Raw genomic sequence first — 21,748 nt, 5'->3', positions numbered from 1 at the left:
TATATATATATATATATATATATATATATATATATATATATATATATATATATATATATATATATATATAATGTTTTTATAAAAGAGAGAGTACAGATGAAGTGTAATATCAACTTTTCATGTTGCATTAATCATTTCCCTGTTAAACAGGTATAGGTTTATTAAGAAAGTATACGAATGTATGTTGAATTATGAAGTTTAGGGAGTTGAGGGCCCGGACCCGATGAACCCTCCGTGAGTGCGACCCTACCTTAGTCCATCCCTATGTTGTATTGCTAAGATGAGTTTCCCAAGTCGATTGAGCACTTCATTCTCACCAACTTAATAAAAAAAAGGCAATATTCCAAATTTGGAGATACTACCCAATAATTACAACACTATTCCTAAAATATGTAAAGTAGATTTTGTTACATTACATTTACAGCTGAGAAATCCGTACTCATTACTGGCAGCTAGAAATGTTGTCCAAAAATTTGACTACCCTAATTCTAACTTATACGTTTTGTAAATTCTGAGGGCACTATTTACTAAATTTTTACATTTTCTTTCTTTGTTAACGGTGTTGAATACCTGCACTGTCTTTGTTGTTTTTAGAACATTGATTTATGTGGGGATTTTTTTAGCCCATTGATTTATATGGGAAGTTTTAGCCAATTGATTTATATGGGAATTTTTAGCCCATTGATTCATGTGAGAAGTTTTAGCTAATTGATTTATATAGGGATTTTTAGCCTATTGATTTATATGGGGATTTTTTAGCCTATTGATTTATATGGGGATTTTTTAAAAATAAAACGAAATATTGATTTCTTCTAAAAATCTATTGAAATGTCCCTTACTCCATGGAAATTAAATTGTGTGATATATTATTGTAATATTTAAGAAAATAAATTTATTAAATTTATGTTTAGTGTTGCTTACGGGACGAGAATTGGGACGAGAAGTACATTTTCAGATTCGGGACAAGACGAGAAATTTCTCAATTCTCTTGGACAATAGTACTAGTTCACTCAAATATTGGATCACAAACACTGTTTTTAGTGTTATATGATTCATGGTATAAACTTTAAATTGATAAAGTGATTATAGGAACAAATTGAAGAGCATTCATGAACGTTTAGAGATACGCAAGTTATTACATAATATACTCTAATAATAAATAGGAGTTTAAATGTTGTTATATCATATTCCTTTGTGGACCTATTGTAAAGCGGAGGAGTTAATGATCAGTTTTAGATGAAATAAAGATAACAATCAAGGTATAAATTTTGTATATAATCTTAGAAAGCCAGGTGAGACTAGAGAAAACTTTCGGAGAATCGATACGAGAAAGTATCCTTCGAGGATCGACACAAGACAAGACTGTTACAAAAATTTAAGAGACAAGACGAGAAAACATTACTTCTCCTTTCGTGGAAAACGTGAATTTACTAGTATTTGTAATATTTCAAGTGTTGCTGTATAGAAGCAATATTCTTTGCTTTTGTTTGTAAACACCACCACGTGGATTTACAACAGTGTACTACGTACCATGTGCATTTACTATAAGCAGCAAACAAGGAATCACTGGCTTTTCCCATGAAGTACATGGTAACATTGGAGCAGCAGTGGCACTGCCGCCAGAATGCCTATATAATGAAACATAGCTGGTAAATCTTTACAATTTTTGAGGCGGGGAAGGGGGGGGGGATTCTCCTCTATAACCTTCCAGTCGAGTCTAAGAAGTACCTACCCTTCCCGAGCCTTAGCTTGCAGCGAAGCTAACAGTTTCTAGCTTCTGCTTTGTTTGCTGCTTGCAGTAGAGCAGTGGGAAAATCTTACCACAAGCCGGCCCTAGCTTGCAGTAGAGGTCTGCACGTGCTTGGGCCGAGCCCGACCCGGCCCGCGGGCCGGACTCGGGCCTACAAAGCATATATATCTCTTCGGGCCTGCGCCGGGCTCCGGCCGTAATTTTTTAAATATGCAACCATATTTCTCGGGCCTTTTCGGACCTAACTTTGTAAAAATATTGTACAACGATATTTATTGGACTGTTCCTTCTGGAGAACTTTTAAAACACAACTTCAAAATTAAACCTCAAATTGCCGTAAATAAAAAATACAATACGTTAATTATAAAATTTCTATAATTCGGACTTATTACAGGCTCATTTGATTATCACAAAAGCTCGGGCCCAACTGCTAAAACGTATTTCGGACTCGGGTCTCACATTATAAGTTCACGGACCGGGCCGGGTTAAAAATTCCTGTCCGTGCTGACCTCTAGCTTGCAGCGGAGTCTAACGGAATTCTTAACCCCTCTCTACATGCAATGGAGTAGAGGGGTCCTCACAGCCCCTCACGTAGCATGCTACTAAGAATTCCTTCCCGAAGCTGTTAAGTTGAAAAACAAACGTATTCACCCAAAATCTTATATTAAAAAAAAAAAAAGTATTTGTAAATACTATTGTAAAATATTAATAGATTTCTAATAAAATCAGTACCGGTAGTGGAAGTCAATTCGAAACGCTTATTTATTGAACCCAGCTTTACCTACAAACTGTATAGAGCAAAATTTTACAATATGATCAGCCCAGCAAACCCTATCAGACTGGCGTTAGCATGGCTCGAACCCAGAGCTTTCTGATTGAGAAGCGAGAAAGTTTAAACACTTACTCCAACCTTTTGATATATGGAATACACAATGAAACATACATTTTAAGTAAATATTTTATGACCTATTGAATTTTTAATAATAATGTTAAAGTAATCGACATTTTAATCGGAGATTTTTGTACAGTCCGCAGCAAAAAACCTGCAACATGAGCATGTAAGTTTATTGTGAAACGACGAAGTCTTTTGCTCCAAAATAAGTGTGCAGGGGAGGACGCCCAAGTTTCTCATGATGTGATTTGTGCCAATTAGACGTTATGTTGATTCCCTGCGCTGTTAAGCGTAGTTTCACAATAAACTTACATGCTCATGTTGCCGGTTTTTTGCTGCGGACTGTACCATACAACGAAAACGAAATGTATTATATGGTTCTGTTAAGGATGGAATACACTATAGGTATGTGGACTTCCATCAATAATAATAATTAAGTTGTGCACTAAAGTTTTAAAGTATATGTGTCGATTTTGAAGTTTTTTTCTAAATATAATGTAGAAAATCGATATATTAGAAAAACCTTGTTAGTCATTTGATGCATTCCTGTCCTCAACATTGGATTCTACGGTACAGAACCTTCTGAACACGCTGGATTTTTTTAAGTTTAAAAAAAACGTTTGGATAACAATTTGTTTTAACAGGTTAAACACGATTTACTCTGCATGAATATTTTACGAAAATGAAAAAAAAAAGTAGTAAAAAGTCAAGATGTTTGCATACTAAACTGCTTCGTGTGTTAACGTTGGAACACATGAAAGAAAGAAAAAAAAAAATAGAAATAAAATATACTTCTATATTATTTCTTGCCTAAGTCACACGCAGAAGTGTTCTACATTCCAAAATAAAATCTTTGGAATTTAAAGTAAAAGTTTGAAGAAAGAAACATCATTTTCTAGAACTCACGCAGCTTTTTGGCTTTCTCTCATTTTCTATTTCTCGTTCTTTCATTTTCTTTTCTTTTTCTTCTTAAAAAGAAGTTATTCGTCATGTTTCTGTTTGTAGGTTATTGGTTTTCCTGAAATTTCAATTGGTTAACACCAAGTCTAAAAAGAATAACTTGCGGTTTGATGAGATAGTTTTTTTCGTTTTTTTTTTTTTTTTTTTTTTTTTTTTTTTTTTTTTTTTGTGGTGCGTTATAAGTTGTGAAATGCCACTTCTCGGCACTACCTATACCAGAAGAACATCTCCGATTCAACGATTGCAATACTTTTGGAGTTGTACGTGTTCAAATGGTTATCGTTCAAGGATTTCCTATTTTTTTATTTCTTAAAGAAGGAAAAAAAAAAAGACCTCGACCACGTTTCAGATGTATAGCTCTACTTACCCACCAGACATTTTAGATCTAGAGTAACTTAAATTTTCATCTGCTAGTAGTAATGGGGTCACTTTGCCTCACTTTTTGGCCCCTGGGTCCCTGCCTCAGGACCCATGGTCCCTGGCTGGGGTCAATGACCTAGGGTACATAGGACCACCCCCTCTAGGGTCAATGACCTAGGGGTACCTAGGACCACCCCCTCTAAATTTTGGCAGGGGTACCTTGGCCCACCCCCTAAATTTTGGCAGGGGTACATAGGACCACCTCCCTTAAATTTTGGAAATTGCCAAATCTAAAAATTTGGTATGGTAGCCTAGGACCATAGTATGTACCTCTATTAGTATTGAGTGTCTATGTTGTTCCCTTTCATGGGTAAAAAATTGCCAAAAATTCAAATTTCGGAGGTTTTTGACCTAATTTATCCCCTTTGGATGAGGTGTTATTACCCTATATAGTTATATGGGCGTATACAGGGGTCCATTCCCTTTCATAAGACATGGGTATATTAATGCACCCCTTTAAAAATTTGGGAGGGGTACCTTGGCCCACCCCTTAAATTTTGGAAATTGTCCAATTTCAACATTGGGTATTATAGTATAGGACCCTAATATGTATTATGATAAATTTGGATGGTCCACCTCGTTTCCTTTTAGGGGTACCAAATTGCCAAAATATATACGTAAGCAATACGTAGTACCACGTGTTTGGTTTTGACCTAATTTATCCCCTTTGATGAGGTGTTATTATCCTATATAGTTATATGGTCATGTATAGGGGTCCATTACCTTTCATAAGATATGGGTATATTTGTGCACTCCTTTAAAAATTTGGGAGGGGTACTTTGGCCCACCCCTTAAATTTTGGAAATTGACCAATTTAAACATTGGGTATTATAGCACAGGACCCTAATATGTATCTTGATAAATTTGGGCGGTCCACCTCGTTTCCTTCCAGGGCTACAAAATTGCCAAAATATAAACGTAAGCAAAACGTTATACCGTGTGTTTGGTTTTTGGTCGATTTTATCCCCTTTGATGAGGTGTTATTATCCTATATAGTTATATGGTCATGTATAGGGGTCCATTACCTTTCATAAGATATGGGTATATTTGTGCACTCATTTAAAAATTTGGGAGGGGTACTTTGGCCCACCCCTTAAATTTTGGAAATTGCTCATTTTATATATTTGGTATTATAGTATTGGACCCTAACATGTATTATAATAAATTTGGGTGGTCCACCTCGTTCCCTTCTAGGGCTACAAAATTGCCAAAATATAAACGTAAGCAAAACGTTATACCGTGTGTTTGGTTTTTGGTCGATTTTATCCCCTTTGATGAGGTGTTATTATCCTATTTAGTTATATGGTCATGTATAGGGGTCCATTACCTTTCATAAGATATGGGTATATTTGTGCACTCCTTTAAAAATTTGGGAAGGGTACTTGCCAAAAATTCAAATTTCGGAGGTTTTTGATCTAATTTATCCCCTTTGATGAGGTGTTATTACCCTATATAGTTATATGGGCGTATACAGGGGTCCATTCCCTTTCATAAGACATGGGTATATTAATGCAACCCTTTAAATTTTTGGGAGGGGTACCTTGGCCCACCCCTTCAATTTGGAAATTGCCCAATTTCAACATTGGGTATTATAGTATAGGACCCTAATATGTACTATGATAAATTTGGGTGGTCCACCTTATTCCCTTTTAGGGGTACATAGGACCACCACCCTTAAATTTTGGAAATTGCCAAATCTAAAAATTTGGTGTGGTAGCCTAGGACCATAGTATGTACCTCTATCAGTATTGGGTGTCTATGTCGTTCCCTTTCATGGGTAAAAAATTGCCAAAAATTTAAATTTCGGGGTTTTTTGACCTAATTTATCCCCTTTGATGAGGTATTATTACCCTATATAGTTATATGGACGTATACAGGGGTCCATTACTTTTCATAACATATGGGTATATTAATGCACCCCTTGAAAAATTTGGGAGGGGTACCTTGGCCCACCCCTTAAATTTTGGAAATTGACCAATTTAAACATTGGGTATTATAGTACAGGACCCTAATATGTATCATGATAAATTTGGGCGGTCCACCTCGTTTCCTTCCAGGGGCACAAAATTGCCAAAATATAAACGTAAGCAATACGTTATACCACGTGTTTGATTTTTGGTCGATTTTATCCCCTTTGATGAGATGTTATTACCTTATATGGTTATATGGTCATGTATAGGGGTCCATTCCCTTTCATAAGATATCGGTATATTTGTACACTCCTTTAAAAATTTGGGAGGGGTACTTTGGCCCACCCCTTAAATTTTGGAAATTGCCCAATTTAAACATTTGGTATTATAGTACTGGACCTTAACATGTATTATGATAAATTTGGGTGTTCCACCTCGTTCCCTTTTAGGGGTACAAAATTGTCAAAATATAAACGTAAGCAATACGTTGTACCACGTGTTTGGTCTTTTGGCCCAATTTATCCTCTTGGATGAGGTTCTATTACCTTATATGGTTATATGGTTATGTATAGGGGTCTATTCCCTATCATAAGACATAGGTACATTTGTGCACTTCTTTAAAATTTGGGAGGGGTACTTTGGCCCACCCCTTAAATTTTGGAAATTGCCCAATTTAAACATTTGGTATTATAGTACCGGACCTTAACATGTATTATTATGATAAATTTGGGTGTTCCACCTCGTTCCCTTTTAGGGGTACAAAATTGTCAAAATATAAACGTAAGCAATACGTTGTACCACGTGTTTGGTCTTTTGGCCCAATTTATCCTCTTGCATGATGTTCTATTACCTTATATGGTTATATGGTTATGTATAGGGGTCTATTCCCTATCATAAGACATAGGTACATTTGTGCACCCCGGGAGGGGTACTTTGGCCCACCCCTTAAATTTTAGAAATTGCTCATTTTATATATTTGGTATTATAGTACCGGACCTTAACATGTATTATTATGATAAATTTGGGTGTTCCACCTCGTTCCCTTTTAGGGGTACGAAATTGCCAAATTTTAGTACAACCACTTGTTTGGTCTTTTGGCCCAATTTATCCTCTTGGATGAGGTCCTATTACCTTATATGGTTATATGGTCATGTATAGGGGTCCATTACCTATCATAAGACATAGGTACATTTGTGCACTCTTTAAATTTTTTTGGGAGGGGTACTTTGGCCCACCCTTAAATTTTGGAAATTGCTCATTTTATATATTTGGTATTATAGTACTGGACCCTAACATGTATTATGATAAATTTGGGTAGTTCACCTTGTTCTCTTTCATGCGTAAAAAAAATTGCCAAATTTTACTACAACCACGTGTTTGGTATTTTGGTTCACCCCTTGGATGAGGTCCTATTACCTTATATGATTATATGGTTATGTATATTGGTCCATTCCCTATTATAAGACATGGGTATATTGATGCACCCTTTAAAAAATTTGGGAGGGGTATCTTGACTCATCCACTCAGTTTTAGAAATTGATTAATATAAGCATTTGGTATCTTCGTACAGGTCTTCAATATGTACAACTATAAATTTGGATGGTCCACATCGTTCCCTTTCATGGGTAAAGAACTACCAAAAATCAAATTTCGGATGTTATTGACCCCTATTTAATACGTTATATGGTTTATTACCTCTATATGTTTATGTTCTCTTTTAAATTTGGGAATTATCAAATAACAAAATTCGGTAAACGTTTTCTAGGACCCATTGGTATTCCTCTTATGGCCAAATATTCAAAATTTAAAGGTTATTGACCGGCTTTATTATTGAATAAGTACAGGATTTATTACTTTTTCATAAGACACAGGTGTATTTGTGTACCAATCTTAAATTTCGGGAGGGGTACATTTCTTATTGTCATATCAATAATTGGTAATTGTTCTTTGGGTAAATCATTGTGATCTCGTGATCAGTTATTGACCTATGATGGGATTAGGAGTCCAGGACATTGGTACATTGAAACTTTGTAGGATAATTTGAGAATGCGTCATTGGTATTGATTATTACAGCCAAATATAAACGTAAGCAAGACGTTGTACCACGTGATTGACCTTGATGAGGTAGTGTACAGGGATACATAGCTAACCTTATTGAATCTTATGACTCATAGTCTTAAGGGAATACATGCTACAACACTGGCAAAGTTATTGTTAATGCAATTTCATTGGCTGATCACTATCTTTCGTGCAATCTGATTGGTTGATCACTATCTTTCGTGCAATCTGATTGGTTGATGAGTTTTAAATCTTTGCTGTATTCAGTTTTTAAGTTTTGTTTTACATTTAAAAATCTTGTTTTCGTTCAACATTTTGCACTCAATGATAAATATGATCAAAACCGTTTATTTGTTAATCGAATAGTTAAAAACCGGATAAAGTTTGACGGTTAACCGTGAAACGTAAAAATTTTTTAGTTTGAAAATTTTTTGTTTGAAAGTTTTTGTTTGAAAATTCTTGCTTTCAAATTTTTTGTTTGAATTTTTTGTTTGAGAATTTTGTTTGAAATTTTTTGTTTCAAAATTTTTGTTTGAAATTTTTTTCGCTTTAAAATTTTGTTTGAATTTTTTTTTGGTTTGAAATTGTTTGTTTGAATTTTTTTTTTCAAAATAGTACTTTTTCAGGAATATACTAGTTTTGTTGCACACTTCCACTGCATGTTTAACACACTGAAATACGCTGATGAATTTGTTCCATTCTGTTTGTGTTAGATACACCATGTTGCGAGGGACATGGAATGTACTCTTTTTACGTAACATCACCATCTTCTCTTCGAGGACTGTACGCATCACCACTTCATGATTTGAGCCTAATGATTTGACTATGGTCACATTTAGCTCATCATGAAAATAATCGTTCATTTGGTCGATTCGTGCCATTCTTCACAGGTCAGTTGTACACCAAATTGTTCTGCTTTGCCCAATCGAATCACAGGTTCAAATGTTCTAGCACTGATACCAATCATCACATGTTTTGTTTGAAATATATTTATTGGATAATAGCTTGCGAAGATGAACTCTTTATCGTTAGAAGTACACATCTTTCCTCCTGAAAAGCACTTGCTCAAATGATTTCGTGGGATGACACTGTATTTGCTGGTTTATAATTATTGCTGACGTCATTGGTAAGGAATGTGCTGACGTTTGAATTCATGATTTCATCACAGTTGCTGACGTCATGCCGACCAACCACATTCATACAACTACAGCTGACGTCATTGGAAAGAAATGTGCTGACGTTTGAATTCATGATTTCATCACAATGGCTGACGAATCTGGCTGTGTACTAAATTCAAGTTGATGACTTCGACCCAAGAATCCTTTGTAACATAAAGATACAGATCCAGTATTTAAGAAACGCAGCAGTTCTTCTTGTTTTGATGGTTCCATGGGTAAATATCTTGCTGGTAAAATTATATTCTTATCATTTTCAAGCTTCACTACGATTCTTAATCCAAACTTTGTAGGGATCATTTGGCTAGCTAAGATTCTATAAGGTACATTCTGTTGTAAATCAGTAACCTTGGTAAATGATTTCATCACATCACGTGTGTTTAGAAACTGCAGACAAGTAGCCATGATGACGTTATCATGAATACTAACTCGAACGATACTTATATATGATGCAAAACTGATGACGTTGCATTATTATGTTCTGACGTGTACTATTGCACCATGATAAACAACGTTGCCAGATGTTTTTGTTCTAAACAGTTCCGGCTAGTGCATACCTGTATTGATAAACAGTTTATTTGTGATCAAATGGACATTGAGTTTCCACCAATTGATATTGCATTAGACCTTAAAAGACTTCAACTGGAATTAAAATTATATGCTAAAGACAAACTAGTGCAAGAAGTTCAAAATACATTGTATCGACAATATCCAGAACCACTATCTGGTATGGATGTATGTGGAGTGTAATAAAATGATCCATTTCAATGAATTGTGTTTTTTCATTTCAAGTACAACCCCAGGTTCTGACGTGTACTATTGCACCACAATGTTGTCAAAGGTTTTTGTTCTAAACAGTTCCGGTTCTTTACTAATAGATGCACAAACTTTTAAAAATGTCAACTCAAACTTTGAAACAAAAATTTCAAACAAAAATCTTTGAAACAAAATTTTGAAACGAAAAAAAAATTCAAACAAAAAATTTCAAACCAAAAAAAATTTAAACAAATTTTTGAAGCGAAAAAAATTTCAAACAAAATTTTGAAACAAAAAATTTCAAACAAAAAATTTGGAAACGAAAAATTTTAAACAAAATTTTAAACAAAATTTTCGAACAAAAATTTTCAAACAAAATTTTCAAACGAAAAAATTTTCAAACAAAAAATTTCAAACGAAAAAATCTCAAACAAAATTTTGAAACAAAAAAATTTGGAAACGAAAAAATTTTCAAACAAAAAAAATTTCAAGCAAAAAAATTTTACGTTTCACGGTTAACCGTCAAACTTTATCCGGTTTTTAACTATTCGATTAACAAATAAACGGTTTTGATCATATTTATCAGTGAGTGCAAAATGTTGAACGAAACCAAGATTTTTAAATGTTAAACAAAACTTAAAACTGAATACAGCAAAGATTTGAAAATCATCAGCCAATCAGATTGCACGAAAGATAGTGATCAACCAATCAGATTGCAGGAAAGATAGTGATCAACCAATCAAATTGCATTAACAATAACTTTGCCAGTGTTGTAGCATGTATTGCCTTTCGTCTATGAGTCATAAGATTCAATAAGGATAGCTATCAGATTTCAAATCAATCACCACCAATGATCTTAGACTATGAGCTGTGACTAAAGTTCAATGTATTGTTTCTAATTTCGCGCCTTATGTTAAAATTTAAAGAATACTTCTCCTGATATACCTAAGTTTTAGAGTTAATCATATTATTATATGTTCAATAAGGTCAATAATGTCCGTCAATTGTTTACCTGAGTAGAACCAACTGTTTTCTAGAAGTGTGTGTACTCAAACTTAAGAAGTACCACAACAAAGGAAATGAATCCCTGTACACTACCTCATCAAGGACAATCACGTGATACAACGTCTTGCTTACGTTTATATTTGGCGTGAATAATCAAAACCAATGACGTAATTTCATTTGACAATTCTTAAATTATACTACAAAGTTTTAATGTACCAATGTCCTGGACTCCTAATCCCATCATAGGTTAATAACTGATCACGTGATCATACTCATATTTGACAATGATTTACCCAATGAATGATATACTATCCAATTACCAATTATTGATACGACAATAAGAAATGTACCCCCTCCCAAAATTTAAGATTGGTACACAAATACACCTGTGTCTTATGAAAAAAAAAGTAATAAATCCTGTACTTATTCAATAATAAAACCGGTCAATAACATTTAAATTTTGAATATTTGGCCATAAGAGGAACACCAATGGGTCCTAGAAAACGTTTACCGAATTTTGTTATTTGATAATTCCCAAATTTAAAAGGGAACATAAACATATAAAGGTAATAAACCATATAACGTGCTAAATAGGTGTCAATAACCTCCGAAATTCGATTTTTGGTAGTTCTTTACCCATGAAAGGGAACGATGTGGACCATCCAAATTTATAGTGGTACATATTGAAGTCCTGTACTATGATACCAAATGCTTATATTAAAACAATTTCTAAAACCGACTGGATGAGCCAAAATACCCCTCCCAAATTTTCAAGGGGTGCGTCAAGGGAACGAGGTGGAACACCCAAATTTATCATAATAATACATGTTAAGGTCCGGTACTATAATACCAAATGTTTAAATTGGGCAATTTCCAAAATTTAAGGGGTGGGCCAAAGTACCCCTCCCAAATTTTTAAAGAAGTGCACAAATGTACCTATGTCTTATGATAGGGAATAGACCCCTATACATAACCATATAACCATATAAGGTAATAGAACCTCATCCAAGAGGATAAATTGGGCCAAAAGACCAAACACGTGGTACAACGTATTGCTTACGTTTATATTTTGACAATTTTGTACCCCTAAAAGGGAACGAGGTGGAACACCCAAATTTATCATAATACATGTTAAGGTCCAGTACTATAATACCAAATGTTTAAATTGGGCAATTTCCAAAATTTAAGGGGTGGGCCAAAGTACCCCTCCCAAATTTTTAAAGGAGTGTACAAATATACCGATATCTTATGAAAGGGAATGGACCCCTATACATGACCATATAACCATATAAGGTAATAACATCTCATCAAAGGGGATAAAATCGACCAAAAATCAAACACGTGGTATAACGTATTGCTTACGTTTATATTTTGGCAATTTTGTGCCCCTGGAAGGAAACGAGGTGGACCGCCCAAATTTATCATGATACATATTAGGGTCCTGTACTATAATACCCAATGTTTAAATTGGTCAATTTCCAAAATTTAAGGGGTGGGCCAAGGTACCCCTCCCAAATTTTTCAAGGGGTGCATTAATATACCCATATGTTATGAAAAGTAATGGACCCCTGTATACGTCCATATAACTATATAGGGTAATAATACCTCATCAAAGGGGATAAATTAGGTCAAAAAACCCCGAAATTTAAATTTTTGGCAATTTTTTACCCATGAAAGGGAACGACATAGACACCCAATACTGATAGAGGTACATACTATGGTCCTAGGCTACCACACCAAATTTTTAGATTTGGCAATTTCCAAAATTTAAGGGTGGTGGTCCTATGTACCCCTAAAAGGGAATAAGGTGGACCACCCAAATTTATCATAGTACATATTAGGGTCCTATACTATAATACCCAATGTTGAAATTGGGCAATTTCCAAATTGAAGGGGTGGGCCAAGGTACCCCTCCCAAATTTTTCAAGGGGTGCATTAATATACCCATGTCTTATGAAAGGGAATGGACCCCTGTATACGCCCATATAACTATATAGGGTAATAACACCTCATCAAAGGGGATAAATTAGATCAAAAACCTCCGAAATTTGAATTTTTGGCAAGTACCCTTCCCAAATTTTTAAAGGAGTGCACAAATATACCCATATCTTATGAAAGGTAATGGACCCCTATACATGACCATATAACTAAATAGGATAATAACACCTCATCAAAGGGGATAAAATCGACCAAAAACCAAACACACGGTATAACGTTTTGCTTACGTTTATATTTTGGCAATTTTGTAGCCCTAGAAGGGAACGAGGTGGACCACCCAAATTTATTATAATACATGTTAGGGTCCAATACTATAATACCAAATATATAAAATGAGCAATTTCCAAAATTTAAGGGGTGGGCCAAAGTACCCCTCCCAAATTTTTAAAGGAGTGCACAAATATACCCATATCTTATGAAAGGTAATGGACCCCTATACATGACCATATAACTATATAGGATAATAACACCTCATCAAAGGGGATAAAATCGACCAAAAACCAAACACACGGTATAACGTTTTGCTTACGTTTATATTTTGGCAATTTTGTAGCCCTGGAAGGAAACGAGGTGGACCGCCCAAATTTATCAAGATACATATTAGGGTCCTGTGCTATAATACCCAATGTTTAAATTGGTCAATTTCCAAAATTTAAGGGGTGGGCCAAAGTACCCCTCCCAAATTTTTAAAGGAGTGCACAAATATACCCATATCTTATGAAAGGTAATGGACCCCTATACATGACCATATAACTATATAGGATAATAACACCTCATCAAAGGGGATAAATTAGGTCAAAACCAAACACGTGGTACTACGTATTGCTTACGTATATATTTTGGCAATTTGGTACCCCTAAAAGGAAACGAGGTGGACCATCCAAATTTATCATAATACATATTAGGGTCCTATACTATAATACCCAATGTTGAAATTGGACAATTTCCAAAATTTAAGGGGTGGGCCAAGGTACCCCTCCCAAATTTTTAAAGGGGTGCATTAATATACCCATGTCTTATGAAAGGGAATGGACCCCTGTATACGCCCATATAACTATATAGGGTAATAACACCTCATCCAAAGGGGATAAATTAGGTCAAAAACCTCCGAAATTTGAATTTTTGGCAATTTTTTACCCATGAAAGGGAACAACATAGACACTCAATACTAATAGAGGTACATACTATGGTCCTAGGCTACCATACCAAATTTTTAGATTTGGCAATTTCCAAAATTTAAGGGAGGTGGTCCTATGTACCCCTGCCAAAATTTAGGGGGTGGGCCAAGGTACCCCTGCCAAAATTTAGAGGGGGTGGTCCTAGGTACCCCTAGGTCATTGACCCTAGAGGGGGTGGTCCTATGTACCCTAGGTCATTGACCCCAGCCAGGGACCATGGGTCCTGAGGCAGGGACCCAGGGGCCAAAAAGTGAGGCAAAGTGACCCCATTACTACTGTGCTAATATTTTTTTTCCTTCTTTCTCTTTCTTCAAGTTGCAGGTTAAGTTTCTTTTGATTATTTCATGTTGATTTTGATTTTTTTTTTTGTTATACGTATATTGAGTTTGGTCCAGAAAAGTGTTAACTGAAAGCATTCTTATTCACATTTTATTTAAATGAATAACGGTAAAACAGAGAATAGCTTTATTTGTTTAGAAGTATGGGGGAGGGGGTGCTCGGGAGGAGATAAATAAAATCTCTTTCTCTATTCATGTATGAATACAAGTAAGAATACAGAAAATTGAGAACTTAAAATACGCCTAAAATAAATGTAGTTTCCACATGAGACACATCAAATTCCATGCCGCTACGGTTCTCAAACGGTTATGGTTCAACAGATTGAATGTATGGTCAGCGCAACGAACCAAATGTTCTTAATTCTGGCTTTGTAGCAGTGTTGTGAAGTAACGTAACGCAAGTAACGCGTTACTTGTAACGCGTTACTTTTTCAGTAACGTTTGCTAGTTACGCGTTACATTTTTTCCAAAGTAACTGTAACGGTAACGCGTTACAAATTTTTAAGTAACGTACCTAGTTTGCGTTACTTTTTTCGCGTTACATTTCGGATGAGTAACTACAATATATGTATATTATTTTTCGGAAACAAACGTTTATTTCCTGTAAGTGAATTTCTCGGAATGGAGGAATGGAGCATGAACGATGTCATTGACGACAGTGAGTCACCGGCACTCAAAGAATCAGATAAGATCATAGCACCACTTGCTGTTTTTGGAAGATGAGGACAGGCTCAGGGAAATCACTTGTACTGATTGCAAGCACCTGGAAAGTTTTGTCATAGATTTTGACAGCTCCAATCCATTCACTGAGTGAACTACGAGTGCAATTGTACCGGTAGTCTATTTTACTTTGATTGGTGTTGTTTCTATAAAGATGGAGAACGAAAATATTTTACCGTTCGGACATTTGAAAGATACTTCTTAAAAGCTGAAGATGATGGTGGATAGAATTTAAAGCTAGTTGTTCCAAACTCTATAATCCACGGGACTCTAGGATCCGCAAACTGATCTGAAAGAACTCTAATATTACAAACCATCAACAAACTATTTTCTAGTAATAAAGTAGGCTTGCTCATCAGAACAGAGTTTATTTACATTAACCCCTTACTCTATATCGTTAATATGGTACCCTAGTTGTTGACAAAATTTCCCGCCGGGGCATCACTTTACTTTTAAAAAGCATATATCGATTTTAGTACTGGCAAGTTTTGATTCACCTTCAGTTAATGTGTTCTCATTTTATTAGTTGTATTGTAATGTTTCTCAATATTCTGTATTTTCAATATTACCTAACAACATTGTTATTATTATATACAGGTAATTAGTTTAGCAAAAGAATATTAAGCAATCATTTTTTCTATCGCATATTGATGGGCAAGAGTCGAGCTAAAACTCGACTCAGATTCAAGTCGAGTTTTGAGTTGAGTCGAAGGTAATATTGTCGAGTCTAGTTCCGAGCCGAACCACTATTTTTGGCGTCTAGTTTCGTGTTGAGTTGAGTTTGATAAATGGTTCACTCGTTTTAACTCGTTTTGAAATCATGGCCTGAGTACAGTGGAAAGCGAAAGCCATGAGAAATGTAATCTAAGAAGTAATATGGCATACTTTTAGTGTTGCTCACGAGAGGGGACACTGCTCGCATCTCTTCTCGTCTCAATATCGAGACCGGCTCGGCTCAACTGAGCCGATAGCTCGAGCCGGCTCTCTTGGGGTGAACCATCGTCTCGAGCTGGCTTGGTTGGAATGAGCCATTTGCTCGATTCGGCTCATCTGGGTCGAAGGCTCTAGCCGACTCGGTTGAGCGAGCTGTTGACTCGGCTCACTTCTCGGTTCGGGTCGATAGTGAATGAGCTGTGAGCCGGGCTGCTCAAGTCGTTGACAATTCTAAACCTGGGCCGAGCAGTTTTGAAGATATTTGGCCAGTGCCCTATAACTTTTAACAATGTTTGACTCGAGGCCGAATACTCAACCTAGACCCTCAACCCAAATTCAGAAGCTCGTGAACAATGTTCTTGACTCCTAGACTTCACGACTACCGAGGTTGGCAATCAACTAGCTTTTTAGTATTCAACTACTAACCGCCTATCTTTCATGTTTAAACGCAGTATTGTTATAATTAATAATAATAATAATAATAATAATAGTAGTAGTAGTAGTAGTAGTAGTTGTTGTTGTTGTTGTATCATTAATAACATAGATTGTCTATGCAAGATACTTGAAGAGAGTACTCGAAACTACACACCAGATTTGGCTCGATTCCACTTGAAACTCGACCCGAATTTGAGTCGAGCTGGAGGAAATTTCTCGAGCCGAGTTCTCGAGTCGAGCTCAAAGATGTCTGTTTCTAGTCGAATCGAGTTTAAAAAAAACTCGCCCATCCTAGAGTGACCAGATTCTAACAAACGAAAAGTAGGACACAGGTATACTAGTATATGGTAGTTTACTGCGTCGGCAATACGCATATCCTTATTTCATTTAATGTTAACCTTAAGTTAATCAACGTTTTTTTTAAAAAAAGAAGCACTGAACTAAAGTATTCCAGGAATTCAACAGCTTTGATGAATGACAAAATGGTTTATTTCTATGAACATACAGTGAAACTTCGTGTAGGGCTTAAAAAAAAAAATAAAATAAAAAGATTTTCGAAGCGTGGTATTATTTTAAGAAATGAGAGAAACTTTAGACCGGCACAAAGAAACTTCTACAGGTACTTAACTTGATCATCATTAACATAAGTTGAAAAATAAACTTTTCCTACCTTACCGATATCTCAACAAGCCCTTCTCAGTAAACGCAATGAATGTATTGTAAAAAAAATGGTTTGTTGATTATTCTCCATCCCTAGTCTTTTGAGGAGTGTTAAAAAACACAGCGGTTCATCATTCAGGGAAAGAGTGCATTTGATTCAAAATGTGAAATAAGAATGAAAGATTAAGATATTGCAAATAAATTAACTCTGGACATTTCGCAGAACATTTAAAAGAAGGATATTTCTCGACTTTCTCTGCGTCTTCGCATCACGCAGGACAGCTCTTTTAAAAACAGTACTCTACTGCGAAAATCAGTACGTCTCATCACCGTAGCCCATCCCTATGAGTAACGCAGTATGGCATTTTAGTCAATGTTACATTATAAGAAAACATTCATATAGCTGTCAAGTAAAAATTTGTCCTTGCATTTACATAAAGCAATTCAGAACGTGCAATAATACTCATAATACTAATACTAATACTAATACTACTACTACTACTACTACTGATAATAATAATAAAATAGCGGTAGTAATAGTAGTACGGAAAATTGAAGTAATAATATTTTTTCACATATTCAAAGTTTCCGACCTAAAAGTAACGCGTTAGTAACGCGTTACTTTCGAAGTAAAGTAACAGTTACTTTTTTGGGGCAAGTAACGCGTTAGTAACGCGTTACATTTTAAGAGAAAGTAAAGTAACTTGTAACGCGTTACATTTTTACAAGTAACTTACCCAACACTGCTTTGTAGACCTTAGTTCACTACCTACTAATTCAGATAGCTTTTCAAGCTTCCCAGTTGTCCTACGATGCTGAATAAACATCTAAAAATTTTACAACCACACTAGTACTTGAACTAGGAAGAATACATACAATGACAGAATCAAAGTAGTGTGTGTGTGTGTCACTGTCATGGACAATATACATAGCAAGAGAGAGAGAGAGAGAGAGAGAGAGAGAGAAAGACCACGGTGGCTCAGTGGTAGATTGTTCACCTCTCTTCCATCAGGTTCTTGGTTCGATCCCAGCTCGCGCCAAGTGAGATTTGTGGTGAACAAACACCGAATGCGTGGGTTTCCTTGGGGGTTCTCCCTTTTCCTCCCACTTTTCCCTTCCCCCATTTCATTAATTTCTCATCATCCGCATCTCTTTTAGCCTAGCTAGCATAACTGTGGGACGTAAAACTTAAAGGATATATATATATGTATATATATATATATATATATATATATATATATATATATATATATATATATATATATATATATATATATATATATATATATATATATATATATATATAATTTAACGGGAAAAATGTCCAAAGATGAGGCATGTATGTACCAATAGATATATCTCATTGACCTGAACAGAATGATTTGCGTGAGTATAAATCCTCATGAGTATAGTTTTTGCGATATGGAGAAAAACAAATTCCTTTGTACACCATAACCCAAAAAATGAAGCTGTACGGTAACCATACCACTTATTAAAGTGAAACCGATACTGAAAACATACACTCGTTAAACTCTTAGTTATGACAGCAGCAAGACTAAATAACTTACATACTATGGTTTCAAAGGATGTACCGAATGGGATGATGGGAGTTCTAGGATCCAGAACCCCTGAAATTTTGTTATGATATTGTTTTTGTCATAATACTGAAAATTTGAGTTGAGTTGATTTTAAGTTTAATGTGCATTTCAGTAACGAAGCTATATGAGACGGAACCTACTGATTAACATGGAATCCGAACCACATGAGCTCTCGCCTGGAATCGAACGCAGGTCTCCCTCGCCAAAGGCGCGTACGCTAACTGCTTAGCCACGAAGGAGCTCCTACTGAAAATTTATTCCTTCCCACTTCCACGTATAAGTGAACGTCTGGCTCAAGTATTTTATTTCTCGGCTCCACCGAATCCCGATCCTTCTCCCAAAATTTATATATATATATGCAGATAAATGATTGATATATCGTAAAGATTTTATTTTCACTTCATCTATACTATTTTCTTTTCTTATAAAAACAATCTAGTTCTATATTTTTTCTGTGGACATAGGTGGCAGAACTTAACAATTATTTTCGTAGTTCGGTTGTCGAATAACATCAGTTCAATATTATTCAGATATAACAATGTCTTTGTAGTATTGCACTCCTCCCAACAAAAAGCGTACGCGCCTTTGGCGTGGGAGACCCGGGTTCGATTCCCGGCGGGAGCTCATGTGGTTCGGATTCCACGTTAATCAGTAGGTCCATGTCTCATATAGCCTCGCTGCTGAACGGGACGTTAAACTCAAAATCAACTCAATCAACCCCCTTCCACTTGTAGAAATAACCCTGTTGTTTGGGATTGCAACCTGTGAAGAATAACGGTAGAGTAAAATCCTTCCCCCAAGATGCAAGTTTGGTCATATAGACACTGTTAGGTTGATAACTTGGCAAAGGTTTATACCATAAAAAAATTGAAATATAGTGAAGATGTTACGGTTGATCTATGACTAATTGATTCTGGGAATTTATTTATAAATGTTTGTAGCCGCGAAGTGTCTGGAGTGAGGTGTGCAATAGTAAAGTATAGTATGGCACAAAAAAGATAGTTTACCAGCATCTAGAGGGCTTTCAGACAGGACCACTTCCTTTTCTTTATTGTATTCAATTATATATATATTACACAGGTTAAGGATCACATTACCGCTTTCTGACGTCAGGGCATGGAAGTACTAATTATTTTTTTAAGAAAGGTTTTCTTTCTTTCTTTTTCTTTTTTTTCTTTGCGAAGTAGCAAACACGTGTAGTAGAAGTTGACTGAGAAAATAAAATGTTACATAGGAATACTTTTATTTAGTTTGTATATACAAAACACCAAATTATACAGTATAGAAATATATAAGTACTTACTCGTTTTTGATGTATTCGTGTCCATCTGGTGTTATTGACGCCCAACGATTAGAAACTCTGGAAGGAAAAGAAAGTAATAATAATTGAAACAACGCGTCACAGACTGACACAGGAAATAAATAAATTATAAACTATTACTAGTTTTTAATGAATAAAAGAAGTTGCTGTGGTTCAGTGTTAGAGCGCTCACTTCTGCTGCGTGGGGTCCATGGTTCGATCTCAGCTTCCGCCAAATAGGCTTTGTGGTGGACAAATACCGTGTGCGTGCGTTTTCTCGGAGTTGTCCCATTTCCTATCGTCTATATCATCATCGTCTCTCTTAGCCTCGATGCGTAATAGCCTCGTGGGACACTAAACTTTTTTAAAAAAAAGTCCGAAGATGAGACACATATCAATGAATATATCTCAATGGTACAACAAAATTGTCAATTTGACGGTATACGAGTACCCTCATGCATAGTGAATCCTCCGGTTTTTTTTAAAGTGTGTTGTACGTAAATTACGTCATGTATTAAGATGCAACTGATCCTAAAGTATTATTCCCTAATCAAGACACTAGGAAGATGACATTTGACAGTGTGTATAAGGTGACCAGACTTAATTTGCAAAAACGAGATATGATTGCTAGATCGAATTTCGGGCGCCAGCCGTGTTTTCAAGTTACAAAATGGTAATAGAAAGAAAGAAGTTGTTTCCTGAATTAATTTAATCTGCATCCTTACCCCATCTCTACTAAAACCAGAAGTGATAGAAATCCGTTACAACTTCCCGTTTCATTATCTGCACAAAACAAAAAACTGATAACGAGAACCGATTTTTTTAAAATTTAATTTAGTGTTCATACAGAATAGATAACATTTTCTCTTTTTAACCCTGTATTCAAACCGGAAGTTGCATGAATCAATCACTTCCGGTTTTAACGTTGACCGATAGAGCGTAAATACGGTAATAGATAGTGAGGTTTCCTGCACTGAACTCAGTGTCCAAGAATAGTTATATATTCTGTCTTCACTCTAATCACTTTACTGAAATCGGAAGTGGCATAAATCTAGAAATAGACATTAATTGTGAAAATATAACGGCTTACAAACGAAACTTCTTTACGTGCTGTACACGTGACACTGCAACTTGTTTTTGTTAATAGAATGTACTATTTGAGAAATTTCAGATAATAATACTACCTACACAGCATTCCTGTAACATGCTTGAAAATTGCATATGATTCTTTAACTAGGCATTACGGATCTGTCTGAGGCTAAACTATACAATAATTTCTCAAAGAAACATCAAATTAAGCAACACGACACATACTACAAGATAAAGAAGTCCTAATTCATTAAGCAAACAACGGTCAAGAATCACAGAAGAGAAACTGGCGGAAGTATCGCACAGGAAAAAGCTTGTAGTTAAAGCTAATGTGATCTTCATTTGTAAAGAAAAGAGTTCGTTCAGTTAACATGTTTCCTTTTGTTCCCAATATGTAGTGAATCACGCAGTGAAAAAAGGATTGCGTCAGAGAGGTGGTAGGTAGGTAGGTGACACACCTTTTCAAAAAGAGATGCTTTTGCATGATTACCTAGACGGCTTTTTTGGATGAGTCCACTAAATAGCTGCTGGGAACGATGATGTCAGGCAAAGCTAACTTCTTGCACTGATGCT

At 35.5% G+C, this 21,748-nt stretch overlaps 1 protein-coding gene across 3 annotated transcripts in view; it reads right to left on the bottom strand.

Annotated features, from left to right (window-relative positions):
* LOC145668640 (uncharacterized) overlaps positions 1–21,748 on the bottom strand; it is a 745,356-nt gene that overhangs the window by 468,609 nt on the left and 254,999 nt on the right. For all 3 annotated transcript variants that reach the window (XM_081736683.1, XM_081736684.1, XM_081736687.1), the window contains one exon: positions 20,090–20,146. In XM_081736683.1, the coding sequence (XP_081592809.1) occupies positions 20,090–20,146 (57 nt within the window). The remainder of the gene's footprint in view (positions 1–20,089; positions 20,147–21,748) is intronic.

Source organism: Thermobia domestica, chromosome 13, assembly GCF_964235325.1.
Source record: "Thermobia domestica chromosome 13, izTheDome1.hap1.1, whole genome shotgun sequence".
Classification (NCBI taxonomy): domain Eukaryota; kingdom Metazoa; phylum Arthropoda; class Insecta; order Zygentoma; family Lepismatidae; genus Thermobia; species Thermobia domestica.
The sequence above is the reverse complement of the archived record's forward strand: the minus strand, read 5'-3'. Positions and strand labels throughout refer to the sequence as shown.